The sequence below is a fragment of the Corylus avellana genome, chromosome ca7, assembly GCF_901000735.1.
Source record: "Corylus avellana chromosome ca7, CavTom2PMs-1.0".
Lineage (NCBI taxonomy): Eukaryota > Viridiplantae > Streptophyta > Magnoliopsida > Fagales > Betulaceae > Corylus > Corylus avellana.
The window spans coordinates 27949365-27972246 of record NC_081547.1 but is presented as its reverse complement, the minus strand read 5'-3'; the positions used below and the strand labels follow the sequence as shown (position 1 = coordinate 27972246).

Here is a 22882-nt window from a genome sequence, read left to right as displayed (position 1 = left end):
GTCTTTCAGTGTTTTTCAGTTCTTCTCATATCCTTTGCGTTTTCGTGCAAAGTTGCAAACCCTCGTCTCCAAAGCCACCATAGGACACACGCTCACATCCACAAACCATGGCGCTCGACAAATTCGTTTCAGCTCCGGGCCCGAACCCGACGACCCAACCGAGCAAGGTCCGGTGGGGAGAGCTCGATGAGGACGACGGTGAGGACTTGGACTTCCTGCTCCCGCCTCGCCAAATAATCGGTCCGGACGAGAACGGAATCAAGAAAGTGATCGAGTACAAGTTCGACGAAGACGGAAACAAGGTCAAGATCACGACCACGACCCGGGTCCGGAAGCTCGCTAAGGCCCAGCTGAGCAAACGGGCAGTGGAGCGCCGGTCCTGGCCCAAGTTCGGCGACGCGGTTCGTGAGGACGTTGGTAGCCGACTCACCATGGTCTCCACCGAGGAGATCCTTCTTGAGCGCCCCAGGGCTCCTGGTTCTCTCTCTCTCTCTCTCTCTCTCTCTCTCTCTCTTTACGTGTGTTTTCATGTGTTCATATTTGTGGTTTTGATTTGCTTAATTTGATTTTCTGTTTGGTTGCTGAGGAATGTGAATGAAAACGAGATCTGAAAAATATGTATTTTAAAGGTGTTTTGGATTTTTAGAAACGCAAAATTCGTTTTTTTTTTCCCCTTGTGAGTGAATTGTGAGCATTCATCTAAACTAAGCAAAATGGTTGAATTAGAATAGCTCATGGAGCTTTGGTTTCCAAGGGTCTCAATTGATTAAAAATCTAAGCATCGGAAAATTCACAAACTTTAGGATTGTCTTGGTTTCTCTGTGTCTAAGCTTGTAGCTAATTTAGGATCTTATAGTCGCTTAGTATGAATGGACAATCTTCTGGAAAGAAATCTATGACCTTTTAAGACAAACTCTACACTGTGCTGAACATAGTAGATTCATTGTATTGTAGACTTAGAAATATCTGCTGTTGCTACCTTCAATGACTTGTATTGTGGCTATGAAAATTTAACTATTGGTGGTTAGAATTAAGCAAAACTAAGAAACCAGATGGCTTCTCTTTCTCTATGGTTGGTGGGTCTTTTTCAGTGATTTTATGTTTGCCCAGGCCAGTGGAAGAGGTTACAATCAAATCTTGTTTTGTCTTCTCTCTTTAATTTTTATGCTGTCACTGTGAGTTTTGTCACTTTAACAAATAACACTTTGTCCTTTGTATCTGCAATTGTTGTACTTTAATTGTGGGTCTTATAATGGGTTGAAGCCCAAATATACCATTTAAACAATGCTCGATTATAGCCCATGGGGCACCTGCCTTTTAAAGTTCTTAAGTACTTCTCTATTTGCTGAGAGAGTTGATGAATAAGAAATTTAGTTCAATTGCAGTAAAAACTACATAGATGTGATTGTGATATATTATTATAGAAATTAAAGTTTTTTTAAAATTTTTTTTCTAAAAAATCCATTTCAATGTGGTCAAATGAAAAATGTATTTTTAACTTGTTTTACAAATTTTATTGAGGTGACCATCCATGTATCTGAGCTGTATAGTATATACAACACAAATAAATTTGACATCCAATGAAACAATGAATGAAAGAAAGCAGGTTGCAATTTTAGGCACTTTGTTTTTGGTTCTTTTGTTTTTTTTGTTTTTGTCCTAGTGCCTCCATGTTACCTTACTGATATATCAATCTTGGCACATATTTATGAAGTTTGATAGATATACTTTTTGTGATACATATATTATGAATTGACATATCATATTTTTATATATAATAAAAGCATATTATATAAAGAGAACAAAAAAAAATTATCGTGATTATATTTTATTATTTTAGTTCATCCCCACCAAAGATGAATTTTTGGCTCTGCCATTGGCCCAGGCCTTGAGGCTTTGGGTTCATGACTTGTGGATTTGATATTATTTTCTTTTGACACGCTCTCTCATTTTCATATGGCTTGGGCGTGTAATGAAACTATGACCTACCGTGCATCATTCCTTTTGTGGTTATAAACCTTCATCCTTTGGTCTACCTTAAACCAGTTGGAAATAGCCAGGCGCCAGAGAACCAAGCTTGCTCTCACTACTTATGGATAGGCATAAAGATCATGTTCCTGAAGTTGTATGTGGAAGCTAATTTTTTTTTCTCATGAACTTAAATTAGCATATAATTAGCTACTTGTTGTCTACATGAAGTCCGAACCCTGGTCATAATAGGCACCATACTATTGCATTTACATGTAAAGAAACAATTATGTCCCAAGGGATATCTGGTATTGATGAGTAATTGTATTAGCATTACTCAGTATTGACGTATGGCATTGTTATTCACAATCCAATAAGGAATAAGGATTTTCTATCCCAATGTTTGCTTTGACATGGTGGTTTAGGAAACAATCAGAGGCCTCTACTTCTATAAATCTCAAGCCTCCTTTCGTAGCGTAGAGTGTGTAAATTTTTAGATAAATGGACTTTGTATGTGCTTTCATTTCGGCTCTGTTTGGCAAATATTTCTGCCCTCCCCCCTTTCCTTATTTTCACTTCTCCCGAAAAAAGTAAACATCTTTTCAGAACTTTTTTTTTTTTTTTTTCTTTTCATTCTTCTTTCACAAAAGTCAACACCTTTATATCTTCTCTTGATAATTTTCTTCATTGGGGAACTGTTGGTTTTAATTTTCTGATTGTGAAGAATGATGCAATATCCAGCAGTGTTTGTTGGTTGGCTAAAGTTTGTTTAGGCTCTTTATAGTCTTAGTTTCCTGTCATCTAGCGTGGATCTTGGTATTCTAGTACTTATTTCTAATATGGACTTGCCAACAGGTACCAAAGCAGAAGAATCCAAGGTAGCAGGGGACAACTTGGCTCAGCTTGGTAAAGCAGGTGCTGTTCTCATGGTGTGCAGGACTTGTGGTAAGAAAGGTGACCACTGGACATCTAGGTGCCCTTACAAGGATCTTGCCCCACAGACCGATGCCTTCGTTGATAAGCCTCCTGCATCGGATACCACTGTGGCTGCACCTGGTGGTGGCAAGGCAGCTTATGTGCCTCCAAGCATGAGACCAGGTGCAGAAAGAGCCAGTGGATCCGATATGAGGCGCAGGAATGATGAAAATTCAGTTCGGGTCACTAATTTGTCAGAGGATACTCGGGAGCCCGATTTGCTTGAACTATTCCGCCCATTTGGTGCTGTTACTCGTGTTTATGTTGCTATTGATCAAAAGACTGGCATGAGTAGAGGCTTTGGTTTTGTCAACTTTGTAAACAGGGAAGATGCTGAGAGAGCTATCAGCAAGCTCAATGGATATGGTTATGACAGCCTTATCCTTCGAGTTGAATGGGCTACACCCAGAGCAAACTAGATTATTGGATCTGCCAGGAAGTTGGCCTTCACAAATTTTGTTTAGGGTTGCAATCATAGTTTGCTGATAACGGTGGTTTTTGGGTTTCGTTTACCTGTCCTGGAGTATTCATTCTTGCTGCCCTCTTTAGGTTTTTATTTGTCACAAGAGTTATTGGAGAATTAAAATGGATGCGATGCCATCAGTATACTTTCATCATATTGTATCTTCATTAGCCTTTTCGGTAAGGGAGTTTTTCTTTTTTCTCCCCCTTTTTTGAGTTGAATTAATGATTGGAAGTTCGATGTATCATTTTTTCTTTGAAGGTTTTCTGATTCTTGTATGCATTATTCGTGATGCAAAGCACAGTTTGATCCTAGTCGGCCTGTGGAAAACGGAATGTTTATGTCTCATGGTAGATTTGTGATATTTGGTTTTGGAGGAACCTTTGATGACACATAAATTGGTTTATGCTTTTTGGTGTAATTTTTTTTTTTAGCTGCTCTTTCACATGTCCTGGCAAATATTTGTTTATCTGTCCAAACAAATTTCGAATTGTCTTAGCACTTGTTGGTGCTGGGGCAGGTGGATCTTCTAAGAATGTTCTCACAGTTACCTTTTCAAATTCCAAAATGGACATGCAATTGGAATGGATCCTACAAATGTTTTTCGAATCATTTTTAATGTTGCAAACAGACAATGTAAAATATAAACTCAAGGTACAAGCAAGATCAAGTTGACATTCATCCATACACATTATAAACGTCAAACACACTCTAGGGCAGGAAAAAAAATGTTCAAAAACTAACAACGATGGTATACACAATCCTAGAATGAAGTGCTTGATTAATTACTGATCCGTCTCCCAAGAAGCTTGTTGAGTAACTAATTCTGCACCTCCTTTGCCTTGGAAATACTTATGATGTACTCAATCTCCTCGGTGACTTCTTTCATGGAAGGCCGGTTCTGTCGGCGTTCCTCCAAGCAACCCGCAGCAAGAAAACCCAAGGCCTTCATAGTCTCCAACTCCAAAGTGCTGGCTCCCTCCTTAAGCAACGGATCAATGGCATCCATCAACCGCTCTTCCTCCACCAATCTCTGCACATAAACTGCCAAGTTCACATCATCTGGGTCCCTGTTAAAATCAATAGCCTTTTGAGACGTCAACAGCTCCAACAGCACAACTCCAAAGCTATAAACATCGCTTTTATCAGTCAGCTGATAGTTTCTATAATATTCAGGATCAAGGTATCCAAGAGTTCCCTGAGCACATGTCGAGACGTGGCTCAAGTCGGTATGAGCCAACCTAGACAACCCGAAATCCGAAACCTTGGCATTCAATTTCTCATCGAGCAGAATGTTGCTGGACTTAACATCTCGGTGATATATAGGAGGAACTGCAGAGGAATGGAGGTATGCAAGGCCTTCTGCAGCATCGTGGGCGACGCGGAGACGATGGTTCCAAGTAAGGCTACTTCGGCCACCGGATTTCCGACCCTGCAAATGCTCTAAAAGAGTTCCGTCTTCAATATACTCATACACCAAAATAGGCTGCTCTAACTCAACACAGCAGCCAAGCAAGCGCACGAGGCTTCGGTGGTTGACTTGGCACAAAATCCGGACCTCATTGAGGACCTGGTCGGTGCCTTTGGTGTTTCCAAGCTTGGCGCACTTGACAGCAACTTCAGTGCCATCATGTAGAATGCCTTTGTAGACTTCTCCATACCCTCCGGCGCCGAGGAGGCGGTCTCTGGAGAAATCGTGTGTTGCTCTCTTGATCTCTTTGCCGGTGAAGAGCTTTGCAGCTCTGCCTCCGCCGTTGGCGTTTAGGATTTCTTCACGCTCTCTGGCCAGTCGCTCTTGTGCTTCTTTGATGAGCCTATGGCGTTTGTAGAGTAGAATTGCAATGATGGTCACAACCAGCGCTGCAGCAAGACCACTAGTTAAACCTACAAAACATTTTCATTTTTGTTAGACAAATTAATGTTAAAATATAAAAGAATATAAAATATGCAAAATAAAATAAAATAAAAAAGAGACTACAAAAATTTGTGATATATAGTTTGTATCTTTATTGAAATTGAAAGACTTTAATATATATAATTAATTGTATTACATAAATTATTTATACAAAAAAAATTATCTAGGCAAAGAAAAATAATAAAATCCTAGATATTTGATTATAGACAAACAACTTTGATAAATACTTATAGAAAAATATATCAAACCTAATACAAAAAACATACTATATATTCTATAACCCCCAATAATTATTTTACTCTTACAACATAGACCTTGTCTTATTCAGACATTCAGCCTTAATATAAAATCATTGGTTAGGGTATTATACATTTTATTACAATTTACAACTTTCTCATAAATTTATGTGGCACAATATAAGTGAAAATTAAACAATCAAATTTGAATTATTTAGTGACCGATGCATGCAGGGGCTCCGAAAATTCTCCTTAACATGGTAAATTATTTTCATATGCCCCTCTCAGCCATGATTATGCTCCTTGACCCCTAAACATCAGCCATAAATTTGAAAGTTTCAAAGAAATGAGGTTGAAGCTTCAGCCATAAATTTGAGAGTTTTAGAGAAATGAGGTTGAAGATGTACAATTTCACTACTTTCACTACGCACCATTTCATTAACAAGAGAAGCCGAAAGGTAAGGAATGCAAGACAAAAATAAGAATAAAAAAAAGAAAGAAAGAGCAGTACAGCTGCATGCCAAAAAGAAAAGAACCAAAAAAGATAGAAAGAGGGGTATAACTTGTCAAACCTTCTGACAAGAATAAAAAAAATGTTTTGTTCCTATCAAAACCTTCTGAGCCACATTTTGTTTCTAACCAAGCTGAAGTTTTGTTTTATTTTAAGAAATAATCATACACACTCTGCACTTGCAAAGCACAAAAAGGAGACCAAAAAAATCATTTTTCTATATTTAATTTTCTTTTAAATATTTTTAATTAATTATATTTTTTTATCCATTAAAAAAAAAATGCCCCCGGAGTCAACATTTTGGCTCCGGCCCTGGATGTATGTACACGTAAATTGACACATTAACTTATAAATTTTCTAAAACTCCTATGTATGTCTTTGGAGTGTCTTCAACAACCTCAAATTTTTTTAAAACTCCTATAAAAATACTATGACATGTCTACTCTTATGTCAAATCTTTTTAATTTTAAACTTGGGATGCGTCTTAAGCACACTTTCAATTTGGAAGTAAAACATTCATAAATTCAACTTGTACACTATTATTTTATGTGAAATTAAACTTAAGACTTGTTTATTTTTATTTTACATAAACACGCATCCACACATATAGAGAGACTATATATATATATATATATATATATATATAAAAGAAGGTTCCAACCTCCCAAATAAAAAATTATGATTCCACCTCAGAGTGTTATGTCCAAAATTGTTTTTTTATAAGATTAATATTATTTTTTACACCTATTTTATATTAATTGAGATAACATATTTTAAGTAATTTGCATCATTACATGTCAATTACTTAAAAAAAAAAATTAAAATTAAAATTAAAATATGCCAAGTCAATCAATTTAAAATTAGTGTTAATCAATCCTGTTATTAGAAAGTACCTGCTATGAGTGCAGTCCGGTCTGAATCGCCGCAACTCCCAGTAATTTGACAATCTTCAAAAAAAAAAAAAAAAAAACAAATAAACACACAAACAAAGTTACAAAACAAAGCAAAGCGACGTGTTAGCCAGTGCACTCCTCCTGTTAAGTATCTGTCAGAGAAAGAAAAAAAATCCAACTTACTCTCAACACACACCCCTTCAACGGGGTCCCACACAAGCGGCGGGTTACAGAAGCACCGGCGGACCCCAGCCTCAGCTGGATCGGGCCCACAAGTGGAGTTAGAGTTAGAGTTTGACCCATCATTACAGTCCGCCTGAGACCCGCACACCGGTTCCCGAGGCGACACCCACTGGATCTCCAGACCCGGCTGGGGCCAGCGGTTCACGGGCAAGGTCGGATCCAAGTTCACAAAGCTCGAGTAAGCGCTACATCCGGACTGCCGGACCCGGATCATGTACGAGGTGGACGACCCGCCCGCACGGAACGTACAACAAAGTGGTGAGTCCTCGCATGGACCCACGGCCCCACTGTTGTTGACGTACACGTGGCAGAGACTCGTTGACGAGCAATTCAATGGTGATCTGAGGAGGTCGCTGGTACAGTTGAGGTAGAGGATTGTGTTGCTGCTGGTGACGTTGAAGGGGAGGCTGCTGTTCAGCTGGACGCCCTGGTGGGCTATATCCGAGGTGACGCAGGTGTTTGGGAGGAAATTCGAGGGCCTGATCACGAACCGTTGGGCGGAGGGGTTGATGGACGTGATCGGGTAGCTGTTGTTGAGCGTATCAAATTTGAGCGAGCCCGCGTCGCACAGGATCTTGTACGACTGGTCCCCGCACGTGGGGCCCGTGCTGAGCGGGTAAGGGATTGTGATGTTGCCGCAGTTGGGACAGCGTACAGCGGAGGTGGCGCACCCGGCGCACATTAGCAGCGCCGCCGTGAATATGAGCAGCTTAGTGGTCGCCTCCATTGAGAGAGAGAGAGAGAGAGAAAGAGAGAGTGGGTGGGAACTGGGAAGTGGATTTCACGTATTGGATGTTGAAATGAATGTGGAGATGTTCCCGTCAAACTTTGTGAAGTGTATTTGGCAGAAAGATAGAGAAATTTCGTTGGCAAATTGTGCTTGTCGTTTTCTGATATCGTTGACAATCTTTTTTAATTGGGGAAACTTCACTAAGGACCCCCAAACTTCCACCCGTTTTGAAATACCCCATCTGAACTTCAAAATCTCTCAATTTAGTCCCCTGAACTTTCAATTGCTTTCAATTTGGACTCCTCTGTCAGATTTTAAACGTCACATGACGTTTATACCCCTGACTTTTGTATAAAATTTCAACTTCTAAAACGTTTTTTTATTTTAAAAAAAAAACATAAATCAGGGATATTTTGGTCTTTTTTTGAATTTTTAACGGCTAAAATTAACGGAAGGGTCCAAATTGAGAGCAATTGAAAGTTTAGGGGACCAAGTTGAGAGATTTTGAAGTTCAGGGGGGGTATTTCAAAACGGGTGAAAGTTTGGGGGTCCTTAGTGAAGTTTCCCCTTTTTAATTTTCACTTGAGTCTATAGTTTCAGTCGTGGCCTCCACATTATTGTTTTTTATTTGTTTTGTCTAAACCTTTAGTTAGTTTTATCCATTTTAATGCTCGATTAGGATTTTATCTGAAAAACAACAAGTCTTCTTACTTCTGAGTTATCCATTAATATATGTATTTTTTTTTTTTTCTAATTAAAAAGGGTAGGCCGGAAAGATCAATTGTGACTATCTTACTTAAGCGTAAGCACCTATTTGCTGTGAGCCGCACATGAGGAGGGGACTAAACGGTTAGAATCGCAGGCGCTCTCTTAAGTCCGACTGAGCCATAGTCTAACCCAGCTCCATCATGGCATCAATGAAAATTCAAAGCGGCTAATACTAATCAGGCATATGTGAAAATTCTCCATTGCACAAGTTCGAACCTACGCCCTAGTACATGTCCTGACCACTTGAAAATTTTTTTTGAACCATTGAACCACCACTCTTGATGGTTTTAAAGGTTAAGATTTGTCCCAATTTTTTTTTTTTTTAATAAATACTAGCAATGCTGATATGATATTTTTAAATTTAAAAAAGGACTAATTCATGGATTAATTGAAACTATCACATTAGCATTGTGTGATAAAAATGTGTTATGTAGTATTACTCGCTCGAAAAAAACTAATTAATGTGAATAATTTTGAATTATGGGTTGTGAACATCTCTATACTTTACACATTCTTCTTTATTTACAAAAAAGAAGAAGAAGAAGTTCTGTATATTTAGAATGTGAAAGGATTTGATGATACATACCCCTTTCTAAAATTTACTATTATAATTTGAAAAAATATATGATTTTCCTAAAATAAAACTCACATTCTTTGGGTTTTTGAGGTTGACTGTTAGGTTCAAATACTTTGTTTTATAGGGAAAAGATAATATAAATAATAAAGGTAAACCGGAATACATGGGAGGCAATATAAAGTAAAAATGGTCTAATCAATATTAAAATCATCTTTCAACAATTTAAAAGGAAGAGAACCTTCTACTCTGACTACTCAATGCCTTGTTTGAATGAAATCACTTTCAGCAATCCATTTTGTTGACTTTATTTCATCAATAACTGTTCACACATATCCCCATAATTAAGACCCACCGGTTCTTGTGGCAACGCCCACTGTATTTCCTACCCTGGTTCGGGGCCATGGGTCCACTAGCAAGTGCGAGTCCAAGTTCTAGAAACTCGGGTAGGGCCAGCAACTCAATCTTGTACCCGACATGTGTTCAAAATATATGCGAAAAGCATTTTCACATGCATTTTTTAAATTTATAAAACAATCACATAAATTTAATAGACTAAATTAGAGAACATAAAAACTTGGCCCTATTAAAATCCAAAACATCATCCACAATGTAATTGAAGGAATACAAAAACACTCCTGTACATAACAATTACAAGGCATATCATTACATTACATCAGAAAGTTATTTATCCCTCGCCAATTACTACATTAGAGGGTTCAAGTTGCATAAAGAGATACACAATGGATGAACAACAATGTTGCACATATTGGAACCGATGCTTGGTTCTTGCAACGGTGTTATAGATAGGGCCAGTCATGATGGACATCAGCCATGAAAGAATCGAGTACATGCAAATTATATGTATATGTATACAAGCTACTGTATGTACATATACATATTACTCGGTAAGTTGCCAATCTAGAAAACTGCTAACTACAAAATTGTGGGAAGGCCTCTCTAGCAAGTGAAGAATTCAAGTGGGTGATTCGGCAAGAAGAAGGGTATGCCACCAGCCACAAGCAACATTTTTTGGGACACAACCATCAATAGTGACTTGAGAAGGAATGTTGCGATCAATCACATCACCCAAACCAAGCTGCCAAATGCGAACGGAGACTCTAAATTAGTTCCATGGTATCGATGTGGAAACCAAATAATGGAAAGTTAGATTCCCTAGCATAAGTAGGTCCTTTAAGTTATAACAAAACACATTTCATATGATACAAAATACAAAAAGATGAAAGTATGTAAATGCAGTGTCATGCCATGGTAACAGTAGCTAGACGACTGATTGGTCCGAGCATAATACCTGGCCGTATTTGTTCCATCCCCAGCAGAACACTTTCCTATCCTCTTCAAGAAACAGAGAGAGACAGCCGAGTAAGTCAATAGGTATCTCAGTAACAACATATTTGTAAGCATCAATTCATAGAGAGTTAAAATTCTCATATACATAATTAAAATGTAATAGACTGTGTACGGGGTGAGTGAGTAGCTTTGTATCATATGACTCCCAATGAAAAAGTTAGAAAAAAGGAATATTACTAACTATTCAAGTAATACCTTTATGCTTCACCATTTCAATTCATAGTTATGTTTGATTAGTCCAAGATGTTAGTAGTAATCCAAGCTTGATTTATCCTTCTAAAGCCTTCCCCAGAATGATCTCTTAATTAGTCTTTAATAATAACATTAGTACCACTATTTGCCTTCACAAAAGTAAAGTCTTTGCTTATTAGGTTATATTTATTGGGCGTTGTGTCCACTCAGTTATCCCATTAGTACAATGTTCTAATTAGCTGAAATTTACAAAAGAAAACTATTCATCATTGCAACTTGGACATGACTACCCCATTTGAACTTATATTTGAGACCAAACAAAAACAATTATGCTTAATTTAGCAGCTGAAAAAATTGAATGTAATTTTTAACAAATAACTATATAACGTAGAAATAACTATTTACAGCAAAGAAATGATGAGCCTAACATAAAAACTGTGGAAGTTTCATTGAACTACCACACCTGGATTGAGTAAGGTGTCCAATGAACACACCCACAGTTTCTTCCTCTTTTTTTCTGTTTAAATTCTATCTTTTTCTTTTCCCCCCGTTGATATGGATAGTTGAAGGTGTAGGAAGTGCAAAACTAAAGTATGGCAGTGTTCAAATTTGCATAAACACGACATGTTCATCAGTCTTAGGGTGGCTTCCCATTAGCACTTAGCAAAAACGAATTATAGATGTCGATACAAATCCATGGTGGCATACCTGTTATTAAGGCACTGTGACGAGCCCCACATGACACACTTTTTGCATGCATATTTTCCAAGCTTGAAGCATCCAATAGCCTTGGCAGAGTCTGGCATAAAAATTAAAGTACTGGAGTTAATTGCAGAAATACCATTCAAGGGAGATAATTTGTCAACATGAAAGTAGAAGATTGAGATAGCGGTAACGATGAACTAGAGTTATACCAGAAGTAGAAGATTAAAATACTTTTTCGTAACTTAGAAGCCATCCACATTCCAACATTATAAGATAAAGGTAAGGCAAAGAATTATAAAAAACTGGTTGGTTCATTAACTGGTTTATCAATCTAAGCCATTCTATCATGGTATGACTAACATAGCTAGGCTGTTGCTTAAAATTTTCAAGCTAGGAATCATCGTACCACTGGCACAACCGCGTGATATTATGAGAGATTATCATTGTCTCTCCATGTTAATGAAGGAAACAACAAATGAGTATACCTCAGCTTGATCAGCACCAGTTCCCAACTGCCCAAACTGATTCCCACCAAATGCATACACATCACCGTCAGCTGATATGCAGATTGTGTGCCACAGTCCCGCAGCAACACCCTCTATTCGGATACCAAGTAAGGAAGACACACAAGTTGGGTTTAACTCATCATCTGTACTTCCTTGCCCACACTTACAAAAACAACATGACAAAGCAAACAGTTTTACTCCTTTATCATGGTTAGCCAAAATATGCAGCAATAAAGAGAGTTGAAAGAGAAGAACATTAAAAGGAATATAATAGATCATCCCTTTTTAAATGAAACTCATCTTGAAAATCCATAGTGCTTTTTCTTTACAATTTTATACTTTACCTACACATGTTAATCCAGAAGAATAGCCAAAAGTTGGGACTCCCAGTATCAGGGATGGATATAAGGATTAAATGCTGAACATGACAGCTGAGTAGAAAAGCATATACTTTGGGTAGTTTGGGTCCATAATTTTGAAGCTGAATTCCAATAAGTTTAACAGTCAAGAAATCAATGGCACAGAAACATGAAAGGAATAGTACCCCCATATCAGATAAAGCAGTAGACATGTTTCAAATTTTCAATCCAGTGAATTCTGCTTCATAACAACTGGCAAGATAGGTAATAAGGTTGCCCATATACACAACTTTTATCAGCAACTAGAAAAGACTACATTCCATCTATGAACTAATGCTAATAGAATGCTGCGATGAACTTGTTGCGGTTAGGTCTGATACCAGTACGTAAAGTGGGAAGCACAAAAAAGTCGGGTTACATCTCAAGAAAATATATGAATAATATCTTCTGAATTCCCCAGATGTATATAATATTGCAATATCAAATTAAGAAAAAGTTAAAACTCATATTATAAACTAAAGATTCCCGCTGCCCGCAGGGAGTTGGGATTAAGAGAGCTTGTACAAGATCATAAAGCTTGGATTTTATAATACATTGAGTCCCTTTATTTATTTTATCTATGTTTCAATATGTGAAAAAATGGACCCCTTTAAAAATAATATAACATATAGCCACCCTATATAACTTAATTCCCCATCATTACGCATCACAACATAATTGCTTCATTCAAAAAAAAAAAATCCTAAAAAACATATTTAGATAAATTGCCCTAAAATAAATAATAGATCATACTGATAAATAAGTGCATGAAGTTCCATTGGGTTTTAAACAATCAGGTTTTACATTAAAAAGAAATGTTTTGTGTGTTGATGCTTCTGTAGATTTCATTTCTAAAGTAATAGTGATCAACATCCAAAGTCAGATTAGTATTAGATAAAAGTCGGTGAACCATATTACTAGATGACATATATCGGTTAACTAATAATTTCAAGAAGAGAAAGCACAAGGCACAAAAGCACACAACACGAAATTCACTTGTCCGGAAAAACTCACCTGTCCATACAGTCCCCAACCAAAAGTGAGTAGCGCTCCAGCATCTATATACAAGAATCGATATACAGAAAATGTCAGTAGATGCCATGTTAACTACATAAACATGACAAAATAAAAACAAATAAATTGCACATTTATAATGTTTTGCAAATAAAAAACAATTATTTTATTTCCACATTTACTCTAGTCAATTCCAGTACAAATAAATTCATGGTGAATATTAAGGTTTTTAAAAGTTTCTTAATAAGGATTTTTTTTGGATGAATAATGTTTCCTAATAAGGATAGATACCCATCATGTTAGTTAGGATTGGTAAGTATCATTTCTTTTCTATCTAAAATAACATTAAATGAGCCTCACATTTCAAATGGATTTCATGAGTTTTAGCAAGTATTCTTACAATTGTTCACTCAATTATTTGTTCATATGCTATTAAATATTAATACAAAGCACGCACAACATTTATATCAGCCAGAGAATATGCATACATGAACAGGTAATCAAATGAGTTAAAAACTTCAGAGTAACAACATTAGAGAGGATAGAGCACGAATGCTTATGACTTCATACTTAATGGTAGAACTACTTCATAGCCATACCTGTGATTACTGCACTATGTCGCCCTCCACAAGCAATCCCCTTCACATAACTTCCAGGAACTCTAAAACCCTGTCCCTCGGAAATCATACTTCCTCTAGAGAGTGCTGCAGCTCTATCTTTTCCATAAGAAGAGGGCTCTATACAAGGCACAGGATGAGGAGAGGACACCATACGTATCCGGGAGCCCAAACCAAGCTGCCCTTCACCTCCATAGCCCCAACCCCACACCTGTCCTAAATCTGAAACTTTGGGAAATCAGTATCATATGTCTTGCTTTAGAAAATTGATCTTCCATAGCTTCAAATTTCCTACTGCAAACCAACCTACGTACCATGACCAGAATACAAAAACCAATGCATCAAAACTGTGGCATAAAGGTAGCAATTATTCAGAACACAGTTGAATTACCAGACAATGCTAAAGTATGGCGCCCCCCAGCAGCAACAGAGGCTATCCTTACTCCAGGGTTCAGCGTCACAAGGCATGGCAATGCTGAGAGAGATTCATCACCAGATGATGAACTTTCAGCTGCTTGCTTTGCTGATGATATTCTTCTTCGTTTTGTACTTTCTTCTCCACCTCCTCTAGCATCAGCGCTGGATACAGTTCCACCAGTTGATCGCGAGGCTTGAGAGGTAGGGCTTACTGTCAGAGAACCACCTCTACTAGTCAGCAACAAGGAATACAAGACCCTCTTCGTTGTCACAATTCATGACAAAGATGCCAAACTGAAAGTACCTTGCTCTGTCATAAATGAACTCTGCCTTTCAAATACATCCTTTTCAAAGCTCCCTCCCAAACTTGGGTCTCCAAAAACCTTCCCAGAGGGAACACACTCCTTCCACCCCCACGTATAAACTTCTCCACTCCCTGAATTTAAACACGAAAACTCACTAAATGACTCAACGCAGAGTAAAAAACACATTTAGAACTATAAGACATTGGTGAATTCACTTGCTTCTATGTTTCAATCAGTTACCAATAGCTTGTATAAGTTAGTTTTCTCTTATATAAGCAAACTAGGTTGTATCCCCTAGCTGTCTTTTAAGAATTTCCTTATCAAAAAAATCAGTTACCAATTGCTTGGATGCTTTTGACAGCCTGGGGTGATTAACAGAAAAAAATTATTTCTACTTTTTTTTTCTACGCCCGTCATTCAATTACTTAATTCTAATCAAAATTACCTGTAACTGCAACACAGTGTGCCCAACCCGCTGCAGCTTTCACTATAGAAACTTCGGCTGGAAGAGGGAAAGGCTCCGGAGTTTCCTTAACAAGTAGAAACATTTGGGTTAATTTAACAAAAAGAACTAAAAGATAGTAGCAAATAAGAACTCGGTGAAGCTCAAGTAGTACCCCGTGCTTCCCAGATGTCAAATAGCTTTGCCCTAGATCATCTGTTGAACCCCATGTAATGAGCTTTCCGGACTCTGGTTGAAAAAGAAAAAAAAAAAAAAAAAAAAAGCTCAGTAAGGACCAGCTCAATGTAACAAAAATTACACATAAAAGTGAGGTTTAACTAAACTCAAAATTAATGTAAGCAACGATTTAAAGACTATTACGAGGAAGATTAACTCTGAATTTGCATGTTAAATTATTTAAATATTACAATTAATGAGAAAACCCAGATATTGCAACTTCATATCTGTGCGCGATTCTTGCAAGAAGAATTCCAAAGTGAGCAAAAATGGCGCTCCAAAGCTAATTAAGAGGAAAAATAGTACTATCATCCAATAAAACTTGAATTTTCGTAGTTTAATATTTGATGATTTTTCATCAAAAACCAAAACAGGGGGAAAAACACTCCACTTCGAATCAAGTACAGAAGAAATTTTATTTTAGCAAGGGAAAACTTTATATATGAAAGAGAATAGGGCGGTGAAAGAGAATATGGAAAGAGAGACAAACGAACATTTCAACATCCCAAAACCAAAACGACATAGATCGCAGTGTTCGACTCTCTTTTTCGTTCCTTTTGCCACATTTTCTCGGCAATCAAACCGAGGCAAATGCACTAATAAAGTACCTCTCCTGCCATACCAAACCAACGACATTCCAAAATCAAGTGTAAAAAATGAAGAAAAAAAAAAAGCCAAACCTTCAAAAGCAAAGGAAAAAAAAATGAAAACGCTTGGCATCAAAGATTGAAGAAAGCACCAGAAATGGCCATGGCGAATCCGCAACCCCCGCCGCAAACATCCTTCCACGAGTCCCCTGCGGAACCAATCGTCTCCGGAACCCTAACAACCATCGGCGACACCAGCGGCGACCTCTGCGGCAAAGCTCCAGGAAGGTACCCCCACATGTAAACCAATTTCTCAATTTCCGCCTCCATTTTCACTGCCCCGTCGTCTCCTATTCCCTCTCCATTCATTGCTTCTTCTCAGAGAAACCAAAGAAACAAAACGACACGAAAGTAATGGTCAGCAATGCTAGTGATTGTTGATCTCTGGTTGTATTTTCTTGCGGTTTCTGTTTGGAGAGAGAGAGAGTTTGGAGTTTGGTCATTGGTGGACTTCGGGGAGCCTTATGAAAGTGCCCTAACGCTCTGCTTGGTGCATAAAAATGGGGCGTATCATTTTCAGGGACATGGGGATGCCACGTAGGATGCTCACGTGGTATTTGTCATACGTGGCCAGATCTGACCCGCAGGTGCCTCGGCCATTGCTAACCAGGAGTTGCCCAGAAGTTTCTGGAAGGTTAGGCGCTGCCCAAACTCCAGAGGCCGCGACCGCGAGTGGAGATGGAGTGCTCGTTCGCTTCTCGTGCCACGTGTTGGCTCCGGACGCGAACTCCAATCATTGATAGCAGACACGTGTACGGTGAATATCATCTGTGGGGCCCTCTGATTCACCAAATTTTTTTGACGAAATGATATTTTTAGTGAAAATTGACATTTTTGGAAGATTGTGAACCAATGGGTCAAAAGGGCGTGGATTCCATGGAGTATTTGTGTCAAATCAAATCCCTGTAAAACTATTCCAGCGGTGTTTGAGATTCGTTAATGATCCTCACGATTGCCATCAAGATTGTTATTGGTGTGATCGACAAATTCTTCTTTACTTACCTTAAAAAAGAAAATAATCAAGATTGTGCCTTAATGACATGTCTCATCTCCCTTTGGTCATATTATAGGAGCATTGTTTTTTTGTCACGTAACTATGAAAATATTTTGATTACTATAATTTTTATTTTAAATTTATGTGATATTTTAAATTTACTATAATTTATGGAATATTTTAAATTACTATAATATTCCATGAGTTATTGACCAAAAGGAGAATAATAACAATAAATAAGAAAAAAGATTAGTTTTCTTTTTCTTTTTTCTTGCAAACCGGAAAGGTATAGTTTGACTAGCTTTTCTTATGCTTCTATATTTTATCAAAACTAAGAAGTGAATCAGGAAACCAAGTACAAGCATACATATTAAATTACTACTTATTCTATACCCTTAAATAAATAAAATAAAATAAAATAATGTGAATTTAATTATTTTATTAATATTTTAACATTTATAAGGTGAGAGTTTAACCGACAATTGGGCAATGCATTGAAAAAAATGAGAGAGAGGGGCAAAAAATCAACAATAAATGGCATGAAATCTCAGCCTCAGGAAGTCAGTATTCATCCATTTATAAGTTACTGGCTCAGAATCCAAATGGACTTTGACGAAATCATTGTGACAGAAGTGGCCCACAGGCCCAGCCCAAAAAGAAGATCGACAATCACCACGGCTCAAATAATTGGATAAACTCATAAACTGCGAGCCACTAATTTTAAGTGGTCTATCCGGTACGTAGGGGTGAAATTTAAAACCGCCTAACCGCAACCGCTAACCGTTATAATCGTTAACCGCTAACCACCTAACCGCCTAACCGCTTTGAAAGCGGTTAGTAAAAACCGCTAACCGCCTAGGCGGTTGCGGTTAGCGGTTAGTGGGTTTTGAAAATCCGCTAACCGCTTTTTTTTAAATATAATATATATTTATATTATATATATATATATATAATAATAATAAGTTGTGAGTTTATGACTTTTTTTTGGTTGATTGAAATGGGTCTCAAGCTTCAAGTTTAACCATATATGTTGGTTTTTTTGTTGCTTGTGAGTTTATGAATTTATTTGTGTTTTATTTTATTTCTATGTGTGAGTTCATGAACTTGCTTGTGAGTTTATGTATAAGACTACAAGTGAAGTGATGATTTTGTTGTAATTTTATTTATATATTATATGATGTGTAGATTTGTAGAAGGTGGCCAACAAAATTTTGGTATATAGCAATTTTTAATGCTAAAATGGCCATGAAAAGGGAAAAAACAAATGTTTAAAATGAGAAAAAAAAAAAAAAAAGTTTAAAGTGAGCCCAAAACCGGTCCAAACCCGGCCCAAAATCGGTCCAAAGAAAAAAGTCCAAAAAAAGCCAAAAAAAACGGTTAGAAAAAAAGCGGTTATTCCAAAGCGGTTAGCCGCTAACCGGGCGGTTAACCGCTACCCGGTTAGCGGAGGCGGTTAGTAAAATTTACTAACCGCCTAGGCGGTTGCGGTTAGCGGTTTTAGCCACTAACCGCTAACCGCAACCGCTATTTTACCCCTACCGGTACGGATCCGTGAAGCCACTCGTTAGGCCAAAACCACTACGTTTGGGCCTCGTGCACCATAAACTCAACCCATCAATAACACGTGTCTCTCTCCTCAATCTTTGGATGTTTCTGTTATGCAATCGTGTGCTTGGGAACGCATGCCCAATGATTGTCTCTTAACAACCACCCCCCATGTTCAAATAATTTGGTCTTGTCATTTCAACGGTAGTCCTCTCCTCAAAATCATTATAATTTTTGGTCATGTACCGTCAAACATAATCATTTGATAGACTTAATCATTTGATGGGGATCGTGTGGTTTATATGCGAGGGGCCATATAATCGAGAGGTTGATCTTGTATTTGGAAAATCCTATGGTGTAAAATGTTGCGGTTGAAGCCATGCGTACGGATTCAATGGACCCTCTGGTATCATCTGCCCCCCTGATTTTTATTTGGGGTACAATCATCTGATGGGGGTCCCTTGCTGATTGAAATCATTTGATGGCTCCCTTTCCCCTTGGTTGTGTAGGTGAGCTTCAATGGTGATTTTTCTGGTTGATAGACGTACCACTTGTTTAGCAAAATGTGATCCTCATCATCTCCCAAATTTTATTATTTTTTTTATTATTATTTTTTACGAGCTTCATTGTTTCCATAGTGCCTGATCATAGAACGAAGCACCATTTTAACAAGGCTCATTCAAACACCATTTAAAATACGTTTGAATAGTATAGGGGACAAAATGCAAAAGTCTTAGGTTTAAGCCCTAAGTTAGGGTTTTGTGATTTAGGGACCCAACTAACAATTAAAGTAAATAAATAAATAAATAAATCGCTTGCAGATCATGAAGGGTCGAATTGTGCAAGAGAGAATTTATTGAGTATTACACTTTTTTTTTCTCTTTTTTTTTTTGACATATCCACACAAGAGGGGGGAGAGGGTATTGAGTATTACACTTGAGGTATAAGTAAGCACACATGAAAACTTTAAAAAGCAATATTTTTGCAAGCTATATATATATACAAGAATTTATGATGAATAGTAGTAGAGGCTATATATTCTTTAATATTTTTAATTTTTAATCAATTCTTGTCCAAAATTATCTTTTAATCTCACCCGTTATGAGCATGGGTGGAACTAAAATATTTAGTTTGGAGAGCAAAATAAAAAATAAATAAAAAAATAAAAATTTAGAGGGGCAAAGATTAATTTTTAAAGGTATTAAAAAAAAAAAAATTATTTGGGGGGGACCGCCCTTGGCTTGGAGAGCCTAGGGGTAGTTCCGCCCCTGGTTATGAGTCAACCAAATTTAGTTGGTATGTTGTCAAAATATGACCAGTTAAAAAAACTATAGCATGTTATAGTTTTTTTATTAGAGCAACAAACCAAATCCAAACTATTTTTTTTTTTTTAATTTTTAATTTTTTATAGTGTGCACATGGAACTAACTAAGGCCATCTCTTATCTGTACGTAACTTATGTTAAATCACCACTTTTTTCAAAAGTACTCATTTACCCTGATATGATATAAATGACTATTTATTCTAAAAATTTAAACAGATAAAAAAAATAAAGTTTAAATTATTTAATCATTTAAATTAATATTCAAACACTATTTCAACTCAACTAATTCTTTCCACAACTCAAAGACAAGAAAAATAGTATTTTGGGGTTAGCATTGGAGCGGCAACGAAGTTGGTCTTCATTGAGTACTGGTCATTGGGAAATTCGTACGATGAGTTTAAGAGTTAGCAAAGCACACATCAAAGCCTTTGGTTCATACGTCTGGCCAGGATCTTTCTCCCACTCGCGCGCGCACACACACACGCTAAAAGAACAGCTTAACTTTTTCCAAGAGAAGGTAAACCAACCCATCCTTGTGACCCCTCGCTCGCAATCGCATGCCTTCAGCCTTCAGCCTTCACTCTTTCAGGCTATAAATTAAACTCATCTCCAAGGAAATTAACAACAATATACAGAAAACCAAAGGCAAAAAAAGATGGAAAGCCGAAAAAAACAAGGTTTTAGCTTCTTTCAGATGCCCCTTCACTACCCAAGGTACAGCAAGAGGGAGTACCTGGACATGCCCGAGTGGAAGCTGGATCGGCTTCTTGCGGACTATGGTTTGTCTACAAATGGTGACTTGGCTTACAAGCGAAAGTTTGCAATGGGTGCCTTTCTCTGGCCTGATGATTCAAACTCTTCTTCTGCTTACACTATCTTTAATGATACTTCGTCACTTCCCAACAAGAAAGTTATATAACGAATCAAGTAGTAGCTCTACTTTCTGCATCAATAATCTTTCAGCTTCCTATGTGATCTCCTGATCTCAAAGCCCAAGTCTTCTGCATGTTTATTCGGGCTGATGAATAGTGAACTAATTAGTATGTTTATATTAATTAAGGTGTTGTTTCAACTGCAGTACTGTTAGATAGATCTGGCTTACATGCTGTTATTAAAATAACAGCATATATACTGTAGTTTAATCAACTGTCAAGATTAAGTTATGGCATCTGATTCTTAATTTTCCTTGAAGAGCCATTTCAGGATCGATCTCTTAAAAAAAAAAAAAAAAAAACAAATTAAGGCCTACAAATTGCAACATATATAATTCAAAATACATTAATTTAACGTTAATGTTAATGTAATTGGCTGAAAAACAGAAGAAGAAAAGCGGGGATTTGCAAACTCTTGAGATTCTCTTTCAAGATTAGGGGACCATAACTCTAATTATTGCTGGTTGTTTGAAAATAATTGAATTTTGTTAGTAAGAGTCTTTAGTTATTGTTATAATTTTGTTAAGAGTAGGTAGATGCATGTTCATTATTGATTCTATTGTACAAGTTATCGTGCCCCGTTGCATCTTTTTCTTGTCATGCACCGCCACCGTGCACGTCTCTGCTCATGTAAGTTGTAACAACCAGCATATATATATATAGCATATTCTTTTTCCTTTCTATATAAGAAGAAAACTCGTTTCATTTCTCGAACAACCCAACCGATCGAGAAAGATTTTGTGAAATTGCCATATGTTTCGGTTAAATTCCTCATCATTTTCAATGGACCCTCTGGTGATTTTTATTTGGGCTACAATCATCTGATGGGGTCCCTTGTTGTTGCTGATTGCAATCATTTGATAGGTCCCTTGCCCCTTGGTTGTGTAGGTGATCGAGCTTCAATGGTGGTTTTTCTGGTTCATAGGCGTACCACTTGTTTAGCAAAATGTGATCCTCATCTCCCAATTTTTTTTATTTTTTTTTTATTTTTTATGAGCTTCATTGTTTCTATAGTGGGAAATACGTACGATGAGTTAGGAAAGCACACAACAAAGCCTTTGGTTTGGTTCATACGTACGTCCGGCCAGGATCTTTCTCCCACTCACACACACTAAAATAACAGCTTTACTTTTTCCAAGAGAAGGTAAACCAACCCATCCTTGTGAGTGCCGCGGAGGCGGAGCCAAGGGGGGTTTTAGGGGGCATATGCCCCCCTTCAACCCCTAAAAATTCTCCCTATTTAGGTACAATTTTTTCTTATGCCCCCTATCAACAACTGGTATGCCCCTCTCAGCAACTCTTGAGGGCAAATGCCCCCTTACGTACTAAAGGTTGAAGTCTGAAGATGATGCAGTTGCAGTTGCAGTTGCAGAAAAACCAAAGGTTGAAGATGATAGTTCCCAATAGCTTTCTTAAACTATGGAATAAGATAAGGTATGCGTGCAAGAGAAAGCACAATACGGATACCAAAAGTAAAATAAAAAATAAAAAGGTACAACGAGTGCAACTTACAAAGCCAAGGAGACCAAAAAATCTTTATAAAATTATAAAGTGAAGAAGACAAAGCAGGTACATGCTAACATGCGTGCAAGAAAAAAAAATGCAGCGTGCAAAAGGAGACCAATAAATCATTTTTTATATTTAATTATTTTTTAATTAATTTTATTTTTTGGTCAACATGCATCCTGGCTCCGCCAATGTCAGACCCCTCGCTCGCAATCGCATGCCTTCTTCAGCCTGCAGCCTTCACTATTTGAGGCTATAAATTAAACTCATCTCCAAGGAAATTAATTAACAACAATATACAGAAAACAGAAAAGAAAAAAAGATGGAAAGCCAAAAAAAGCAAGGTTTTAGCTTCTTTCAGATGCCCCTTCACTACCCAAGGTACAGCAAGAGGGAGTACCTGGACATGCCCGAGTGGAAGCTGGATCGGCTTCTTGCGGAATATGGGTTGTCT

The 22882-nt window shown here is 37.4% G+C and overlaps 3 protein-coding genes across 4 annotated transcripts; 1 reads left to right on the top strand and 2 right to left on the bottom strand.

Annotated features, from left to right (window-relative positions):
- On the top strand, positions 1-3812 carry LOC132186139 (uncharacterized). Its single transcript, XM_059599966.1, has 2 exons — positions 1-477; positions 2824-3812. The coding sequence occupies exons 1-2, from the start codon at positions 108-110 to the stop codon at positions 3360-3362; spliced, it is 909 nt and encodes a 302-aa protein (XP_059455949.1). The 5' UTR covers positions 1-107; the 3' UTR covers positions 3363-3812.
- A 249-nt stretch (positions 3813-4061) lies between these two features.
- Positions 4062-8051, bottom strand: LOC132186138 (wall-associated receptor kinase-like 20). The gene is made up of 3 exons (XM_059599965.1): positions 7145-8051; positions 6962-7015; positions 4062-5290 (listed from the first exon to the last, which is right to left on the bottom strand). The coding sequence occupies exons 1-3, from the start codon at positions 7929-7931 to the stop codon at positions 4227-4229; spliced, it is 1905 nt and encodes a 634-aa protein (XP_059455948.1). The 5' UTR covers positions 7932-8051; the 3' UTR covers positions 4062-4226.
- A 1767-nt stretch (positions 8052-9818) lies between these two features.
- Positions 9819-16773, bottom strand: LOC132186989 (ultraviolet-B receptor UVR8-like). Of its 2 annotated transcripts, none has more exons than XM_059601123.1 (11): positions 16220-16773; positions 15419-15492; positions 15247-15331; positions 14801-14932; positions 14471-14707; positions 14062-14301; positions 13463-13506; positions 12030-12212; positions 11548-11638; positions 10589-10632; positions 9819-10375 (listed from the first exon to the last, which is right to left on the bottom strand). In XM_059601123.1, the coding sequence occupies exons 1-11, from the start codon at positions 16434-16436 to the stop codon at positions 10253-10255; spliced, it is 1470 nt and encodes a 489-aa protein (XP_059457106.1). In that variant the 5' UTR covers positions 16437-16773; the 3' UTR covers positions 9819-10252. The 2 variants fall into 2 exon arrangements, with proteins under 2 accessions (XP_059457106.1, XP_059457107.1); XM_059601124.1 differs by having other exon boundaries at positions 16161-16246.
- Between the last annotated feature and the right edge of the window lie 6109 nt (positions 16774-22882).

Coding starts and splice junctions, on each gene's coding strand:
- LOC132186138 (XM_059599965.1), bottom strand. CDS start 7,931: ATGGAGGCGACCACTAAGCTGCTCATATTCACGGCGGCGCTGCTAATG. Junction 7,016..7,144: donor TGAAGGGGTGTGTGTTGAGA/GTAAGTTGGATT, acceptor TTTTTTTTGAAG/ATTGTCAAATTACTGGGAGT. Junction 5,291..6,961: donor CCGGACTGCACTCATAGCAG/GTACTTTCTAAT, acceptor AATGTTTTGTAG/GTTTAACTAGTGGTCTTGCT.
- LOC132186989 (XM_059601123.1), bottom strand. CDS start 16,436: ATGAATGGAGAGGGAATAGGAGACGACGGGGCAGTGAAAATGGAGGCG. Junction 13,507..14,061: donor ACATAGTGCAGTAATCACAG/GTATGGCTATGA, acceptor TCTTGTATATAG/ATGCTGGAGCGCTACTCACT. Junction 10,376..10,588: donor GATGGAACAAATACGGCCAG/GTATTATGCTCG, acceptor CGCATTTGGCAG/CTTGGTTTGGGTGATGTGAT.
- LOC132186139 (XM_059599966.1), top strand. CDS start 108: ATGGCGCTCGACAAATTCGTTTCAGCTCCGGGCCCGAACCCGACGACC. Junction 478..2,823: donor TGAGCGCCCCAGGGCTCCTG/GTTCTCTCTCTC, acceptor ACTTGCCAACAG/GTACCAAAGCAGAAGAATCC.